Consider the following 8,021-nt stretch of genomic DNA (forward strand, 5'->3'; position numbering starts at 1 on the left):
GACTCTAAGTATATTCTAGTGTATGGCAGTCACATCTTCTGGTGCCTGAAAGGAAGACCTTGTCCCTTAAAGGGTCGGCAGGCTTGTTCTTCTTCTCCACTATATACTTGTACCAAGTGGGAAGGTGGCGGTTGAAGATGTTGAAAGCTTTTAAGGTCCTCCCCAAGGACTAGCTTTATTAACAGAAGAACTCGAAGAAGTTCTTCAACTCCACCAGCAAACGACCACTTAAGAGATAAGTGAAGGGGTGGTTGGTATGGGAATCATCCGGGAAAGGTTCTTGCCGAAGGTTGGGCAAGTAGGCCGTCGTCCACAACTTTAAAAACCAAATGAGCCCACTGAAGTTGTTGAAGGGCTTCTTAATAAGCAACTCCCTCATACTGTCATAGAGATGACATAGAAACATAGTCCCTAGGGCTTTTTGATTACCACAAAGTAGGACTGGGCTATCTTTAGATGCAGCTGCACGAGCTTTCCTCCCCCGGGGCCAGGATCTATTAGCTTAGTAGGATCTAGATGAAGATTAGGTGCTCCATGATAATGACGGGCTCAAAGGCTGGCTTCTTAGAGAATAGCTCCATAATCTTTGTGTAGGAACCTATGGCCCTGATCTTGCTCTTTAAGTCAATAGGAAGGGCGGTGTAGGAGTCGTGCTTCTCAGGAATTGCATAAAAGTTCTCCTTCTCGGTAATAGGCAGCCTCAAAAATATGAAGACATCTCATAGCATGAGGGACATTGAGCTGAGCTCGAAGATAAAAGCATTGCAGCCCAATGCTTAGAAACTGATGAGGGTCGTCAGAAGGTCCACGAGGATGTCAACATCAATCAGAGACAGTTGAATCAGGTCGTATAGACCCATATGCTTCCACTGAGGTGCATGATTTGACTTCAAACGCCTCACCCAATTGACCCAAGCACGAAGGGACTGGGGCCAATTCTTGAGCTTTTTATAGGATGACTCGAGGAGGGGCGAGGTCATCTGGGCCAAGACTAGATTACTAAGAGAGGTCAATGGCCATGGATTCGGTTGTGTGGGAGCGTTAACGTCGGACAGGTTGGGAGAAATCGTCAGATACCCGATGTCACTTTTATTGGAGATTTGGAAACTCCAAGGCGAAGTGCTGGACAAAAAGGAAGCATAGTTAGAGCATTTTTTAATAAAATAGAAGGGCTAAACATAAGAAGCAAGAAACTTACCAAAAAGCCACTGATTCATGGAATGACGAACTCTCCTGAAAAGAAATGAACGATTATTAGAATAGGAAACCAGTCTAAAGGGAAAAAGGATTTTTTAGACCATGAAATATATACCGTTATGAGCCCGTCTAATTAGTTTATCGGGTTTTGGATAGTCGCCAGAGAATCAGGTAGACTACCAGTTGAAGTAGCAGAAGGCGCGGTGGTAGAAGTAGACGAAGCCATTTGAGAATTAGGGCAGAAGAAATTTTAGCAGACTGAAGACTTAAAGTTCAAGAAATGGCAAAGAAAGCAAGAGAAGTTACCAGAATCTGGAAGTAAGTTTATATCGGTAGAGGGTGCTTAGAAATGAAGCAACGTTTTGATTTTTTCAAACGTGCCACGTGGCTTATGTTACTAGCGATTGGCACGTGGGGGCATTGTTTGGGCTAAATATGAAACATTGTTCAAATAGGTCACAAAGCTAGTTAAGCTGAGTAATTGAAACGTCATGCCCAATATAAACAAAAGAGGCCAACCCCGAAACTCAATAAGGTCCATAACAAATAAACATGCCGAAATCTCATCAGATTCAAATATTAGACTGTTAGCATGAAGATACGATCCTAAATAATGCTGAAATCTACGTCCAAGTAGTTCGGTGAAGCGGGTTGTTCATCAAATTGGAGAGACCATGCTATAAGTTTTGTAGGATTCCTGATTCTTCGATAGAACGTGCTAAGTCTCAAAGAAAAGGCTTTTGCTATCAGACACTATAAATAGAAAGAAGAAAAACAGGGAAATCCAATCAACGCTCGATCAAGACTCGTATATTTTACATTCATTAACCCCTTTTCAATTCTTAGTTTTAGTCTGTAATTTTTACATTTCAATCAAATTACACAATTGTTCTGTCAAAGCCTTTTATCTTTTTATATCTGAGTGAATTGTGGTAAAGGAACTCAGGACCCTTTTCGTTATCTATTGAGACTCAACGTCTCTGACACACCTGGTATTTGTTGTTCAACCACGAACATCGTGTAAGAGCTTATTTGAAAGTTCCAACAATCTAAAGCATTTGTGTTAATAGTAAATCATGTGTATTAAACTGATGACTTAATGGTGTTCGTGCTTGCCAATGATATTGTCTGATCCGTGTCTTATAAATAGACGTGTATGCACGAGCCCAATGCAAAACCTCCAAGTTTTCAAGTAGCTCTCTCTTCATGATCTGCTTCTTGAGTTTCATCCTTCCCCCTTTATTATTTATATTATTTTGTACCATGTTTGTTTTTTAGAATGGTTTATTTAATAATGGAGAGCCGCTACGTTCTATGAGCATGATAGAATAGCTCTCAAGGTCAATGTCGTTGATTACAACTCATCCTGAATTCTACATCTATAGTGCCAACATGATATGCATTTTATCTATGACAATATAAATATGGTGATTTTTTTTAAAGTTATCCTCCTAACAAAAGATTGATTTAAATACAGTTGATCATTTACCTACATCTTACATCACATTTACCATCTAGGTCAATTTAAGCAACTCACATAAACTTTGCTTTGAATCATCTCATAGAAAAGAGTAAATCTTATATTTTATCTCTACTCATATTTCTTAAAATAATTGAAAATTCTTCTTAAAACATTATACACTAATGCTAACATATGAATATATAAAAATATATTTTCATTTTTTCCCAAAAATACACCAGTACATATATTTCCAAATTAAAATATATGAATTATCTTATATATGTATTAGTGAGTTATATTAAAGTATTGATAGACTTGATAATCTTGATCAAGGAATGATTTTTCTACATCAGATAATATTAGGTTCAATTGGTAGTTCTTTCAAAAATATTTTTTTACATTTTCCTATACTTAAAATCTCATATTTAAGATGACCATAACTCAGTGCCTTGTGATTTGCTTTGATTGTTCTGTCACATAAGATGTGAAGAGCATACTAAATGGTGGGCTTCTAATTCTAAAGCCCAATTTAAAAGTGACAGGTTTAAATTGTCACAAATGCATTTGAAAAAACAAATGTCAAATAAAAACAAAAGAAGAAAAAAAATCAATCGTCATTGTTTCCATTTTTAAATTGAGCTTAGTTCTCAGTTCTCAATTCTCAGAGCTTGAGTTGACTTGCCTGCTTAATTTATAATGAATTGGGTCTTACCATCACAAAATATTAAGGCAATCATATGGTGATGATGGTGTGGTCGCAACAATCTAGCCTTTGCCTCGCTCACATGATTATGATTCTCAATCTCTCATTTTTATCAATTATCATCATGATTATCATCATCATCAATCAATCAGTTTTAGAATATTTTATATCTTGAAATTGAATAATATAGTGAACTGTGCATTAATGGTGCTATTCTCATTTTGTCATTTTAAGTTTTTTATACACAAAGCTGTCACTTATTTTCCTTCCTCATGGTGGTTCCACCATATCAATCATTGATCAAATACTCCCTCTGTTTTTATTTCTAGGAGAAAAAAATTATATTATATAGTTTAACAAAATTGATTAACTATATTAATTATAAAAAAAAATTTAGACTATAATATTTTTTATTAATCATGTTAATTAAGTCTTCATTAATTATTTCTTTTGATTGTGAATGATAAAATTATGAAAGATAATTTAAAAAATTTGTAACAAATGTTTATTAAAAATGTGATTTTGTTTATATAAAAAATAAATTAAAAGTAATAATTTTATTTTATAAATAAAAATGGAAGGAGTATATCATTAGTAATAAGAGCATTTCACTAATAAAGAATTTTTTTTCTAATAATATGAAACGTTGATCGATATTTTGAATAGAAGGATCGAGGATGCAAGATCCATTTCATTTTGGCGCACGTTGATGAAACTTTAAAAGCTTGAAATAAAGCACCGGGCGAAAGAAAACAGGACTCGCCCAAACAGAACCTAACGTACAAACCGTATTCATTTTTTGTTTTATCTTCCTTTTCCTTTACATTTTCCTTTCCTTTTTTTTTTAAATATCAGAATTATTAGATTCATGGAATTTACGTTTGATGTTCCTTCATACCGCAATTTCCCAGCGGAGAAAATAACGCTGGAGTTAGATCTCAGAAACGCCTCTTCCCATCACAGGAAGTTCTGAATCCTATTGGAAACTGCAGCATCGCTTTTAGCATTTCGGATGTCATCTCCTAAGCCGTCGTTCCATAGCCTAGCTTCCAGTCAAGGTACTCCTCTCTTCCGTGCATTCCCACCTTGTTATTAATTTTTTTTTTAAATTGGTTTTTGCTTCTCTTGTTTGATCCAGTCTTTGAGAAAACTCAATACGACGGTCGGAAATTCCCGCTCTTTTCCTGGATTCTCGTTCTCAAGAATTTCAAATCAGCAGGCACTGTTCTGTTTGGTCGAGTGGAAAATGCTCAAATACCATAGGGAATTGAAAATATTGGCCGCCTATGCATCTGAAATATTGGCCGCTCTTTTCTTTTCTTTTTTTTTTTTTTAAATATTCACTTTGCGTGGAATCGTGAATTTCGCAATGTATTTCCCCTGGTTGTCAACTAGCGGGGGTGTTCTTGATTTTGATTATTATGTCAGTGGTAATAAATCTCAGTTATTTTTCATCGTGCAGCCTAAGAGGAGTATAACAATGGTGACAGGGACTCAGCTGAGGTGATTGTCTCAGTAACGGTGGGGGGAAACAACGGGGTGGATCGGATTCGGATGGACAAGAGCAAGGGCCGTACCGATCTACTCGCTGCGGGAAGAAAAAAGGTCTATCCACTGCTTATCTACTTTCAAGTATTTTCAATTATCCTCTAAGAACATGAAAATTTTCATTCAAAAGAACCAGTATATATTTAAATTTAACTATGGCTTATTTACAATCATATGGATATCTGTTTAAATGACACTCTAACTCTATTTCCCGTGTAATATTTTTCTGCATTTCATCTAACCAATTTGACTAACATATCTGCTCTGCTGAATATTATATTAGAGCTTAACTCAAGCTTGATAGAAGCATTCGATTTATTGATAGGAGAAACGCAACTATCATTCTTTAACTTCGGGTCATTTGCCAACTCTCTTTCTTAACCCTTGAAAAGGGCGCAACATGCCCCTTGAACTATGACGCTTGAGGACATAGATCCTTTTGGTTCAGTATCCTGTTAAATATGGAACTTGCGCTCTTTCAATTGTCAAGTAGTATGCCACCCCCCAACTATTCTATGAGCTGAGCTCTAACTTCTAACCCTCAAAAGTTCCATTTGGCTTTCGAATCATTGGAAAATGCAGGATTGGAAGGTTCTGTCACAATTGAACTGATCTGTGTCGCAAAATTTGATAGGAGTTCATTTCATGATTGTCAAAATGTGTTCAGGGTTCCTATTGGGAGGTTAGGGATCCAGGCCCTAGGGCTAGGCATCTCATTGCCATGCAGCCCTTATTTTCATGATTTAACCACTCATATTTAGTTGCCGGCTAATGGGGGCCTGCCACTTGACAAATGAAGGTTCTTAAGTGGGATCTATAGTTGAATTGGACAAAAGAACTTTATTCTGAAGGGTGATGCTAATTTAGAAATCTTGTTTTTCATTACAATGTATTTCTGTACTTTTGAACCTTTAAATCAAAATTGAAGGATGCTAATTAATTTATACTTTCAAAAATTATCAAATTCAATTGAATTGCTATAATATTATTACAGTGGAGCGTCCATTTAGTGGAGAGAAGTCATTGGCCTAACTTGAAGGGACATTTTTCAATTCTAGAAGTTAGCCCAAAGTTGAAAATTGGGGCTTGTTATCAATCAATCTGCTTGTTTTAAAAAAATCAGCCTGTAAACTGCAAAAATTTGAAAAAAAAAAAAATTTATATCAAATTGATAGGTTCAGTTTTTTTTTTTTGGGGGGGTAAAAGATACTTCCAATAGTATTGATTAAATGGTTACAGAAGCTTTAAAACCTCGTCAATGATCATTTTAATTAATAGCTTGAACTTTTATTCCGTGAATGTCATAGGCTCATAGCATTCGAGTTTTGTATGGATTACCAAATTATTACTCTTGAAAAAAAATAATAATGATAATGATGATGATGAACTTCATTCAGCTGTTCGTGCTTAAACATTATTTTCATGGGATATGAAAGTATAAGTATATATTTTCTCCTCTTTCCCATGATTCCTTGACTGCAGATGTAAAGAATAGAGGTGAACATTCGCTGTCCTATAATTTGAATTTTTATTGTTATTTTTTCCTTCAGTTTCAGCAATTTCGTCAGAAGAAGGACAGTAAAGGGGGAAGTGGTCACGGAAAATCTTCAAAAAAATCTGTTAAAGCTGGAAACATGAGCCTGACGCTGAAGAAGCTCCTGGTGGCCCTATGTCAACAACATCATCTCAGGTTACCGATGGTAACGTTGAAAGTAATGCAGATTCCAATTTCTGTATCAAAGAGGTTTCAGAATCAGAGTCTTTGGCGGAGTCGTTCACTCTTGACTTCAGTGCTCCATCTGTTAATTCATCATCAGCAACTGATAATGACACAGGTGTTCAATTGCAACTGGCTACTACTACAGTTAGCACTCCAGGCTCAGGTAGTGGATGAACATGATTCTGCGATGTTAGTCCAAAATGAAGAGGAAAGCATCAAGGATGTTGGTATTGACATGTTGGAAGACGTGCCTCTGGGAACTTTTCATGGTCCTGTTTCTGAAGATGGAAAACGCTTGACCATATGCCAAGTCCTTGTTGACACGTTGCCTGTACCTGCTCCAGTAACCACTGCAGCGGGAAAGTCTTCTAGAGTTGAAAGAGAGTGCAGAGATGCAGAGGAATCCTTACTTTTATCAGAGGATATTCCTAATACATCGAGTCAGTTAAAAATGGAGGTGAAAGTACTCAAGATGTTGGCACTGAAATGGTGAAATGGTGTAAAATGGATGATCATATGCCCACAACTGTTGACATGTCGGTACCTGCTCCAGTAACCTCTACAGCGGACAAGGCTTTTAGTGTTGAAATTGAGGGTGAAGATAAGCAGGAGTCTTTGCATGTATATGAGGATATTCCTAGTACATCGTTGACGAAAGTAATGGAAGATCAGGTAACAGATGTAGGTTGTGCTCCTCTCTTTTTTACCTCATTAATTTTAGGCTTTAACTTTGTTTTGATATGGGGGAATTAACTGGGAAGGATGGGTATACGGATGTATAAATTTGATGTATAATTATATTCCCATTTGTTGCTGGGTAGGGGCAATGCAGGAAGCTGATGGTCTGGATAGAAGCAATCTAGTCAAAGCAGTGATATGGAGATTGATAGCCAAAAGAATCTCACTTTGTCTGAGGTTGGTGAGAATGCACAGTCTGTTTCAAGATTTGCTTTGGACGACAATAGAATAGAGGAGGCATCTCATGAAGCAGCCCAAATTGCAAGGCAGTAGTTGAAGTATCTTCATCTCTCGAGGATGTCACATCCAATAAGCGTTCAGCTCTGCTAAAGGGAAGGACAATAAAATTGCAATTGCTGGACATGTCATGAGAAATCTGGAAGGGGAGGCACCGCCAGTTTCACCTCTTAGACTAGTGCCTTTCAGTCCAGTGATGATCAGAGTAGGAAAGAAGTGGTTCTTAGTGGAGAGGAGAGGAGTCTTCTGGAGGGCCTTGACCTGCAAAATTCTCGTTGTTGGACTGCGAATGCTTCTTCCTTCCAGTGATGTGAGTAAGAAGTAGTTTCTAGTGAAGAGGAAAGGGGACTAGATGAGAGGCTTGACCAGCAATATTCTCCTGATCAGTCTGTATACGTGGATAAAAGCCACAGATT

The 8,021-nt window shown here is 37.0% G+C and overlaps 2 protein-coding genes across 6 annotated transcripts; both read left to right on the forward strand.

Moving 5' to 3' along the window:
- The first annotated feature begins 4,129 nt into the window (after window positions 1-4,129).
- Window positions 4,130-7,123, forward strand: LOC129299137 (uncharacterized). Its single transcript, XM_054937587.1, has 4 exons — window positions 4,130-4,141; window positions 4,274-4,420; window positions 4,825-4,967; window positions 6,461-7,123. The coding sequence occupies exons 3-4, from the start codon at window positions 4,917-4,919 to the stop codon at window positions 7,121-7,123; spliced, it is 714 nt and encodes a 237-aa protein (XP_054793562.1). The 5' UTR covers window positions 4,130-4,141; window positions 4,274-4,420; window positions 4,825-4,916.
- A 17-nt stretch (window positions 7,124-7,140) lies between these two features.
- LOC129299136 (uncharacterized) lies at window positions 7,141-7,624 on the forward strand. 5 transcript variants are annotated; one of them, XR_008590499.1, is made up of 2 exons: window positions 7,141-7,315; window positions 7,463-7,624. XR_008590499.1 is itself a non-coding variant. In XM_054937585.1 (2 exons), exons 1-2 carry the CDS (start codon window positions 7,147-7,149, stop codon window positions 7,598-7,600), a joined length of 318 nt encoding a protein of 105 aa, XP_054793560.1. In that variant the 5' UTR covers window positions 7,141-7,146; the 3' UTR covers window positions 7,601-7,624. The 5 variants fall into 5 exon arrangements, 2 of the variants coding, with proteins under 2 accessions (XP_054793560.1, XP_054793561.1); XR_008590498.1 differs by having other exon boundaries at window positions 7,141-7,311; window positions 7,452-7,624; XR_008590497.1 differs by having other exon boundaries at window positions 7,141-7,302; window positions 7,452-7,624.
- The last annotated feature ends 397 nt before the right edge of the window (window positions 7,625-8,021 follow it).

The sequence above is a fragment of the Prosopis cineraria genome, unplaced genomic scaffold (genome assembly GCF_029017545.1).
Source record: "Prosopis cineraria cultivar Desert tree isolate PC_DT_omini unplaced genomic scaffold, ASM2901754v1 PC1047, whole genome shotgun sequence".
NCBI classification, from domain to species: domain Eukaryota; kingdom Viridiplantae; phylum Streptophyta; class Magnoliopsida; order Fabales; family Fabaceae; genus Prosopis; species Prosopis cineraria.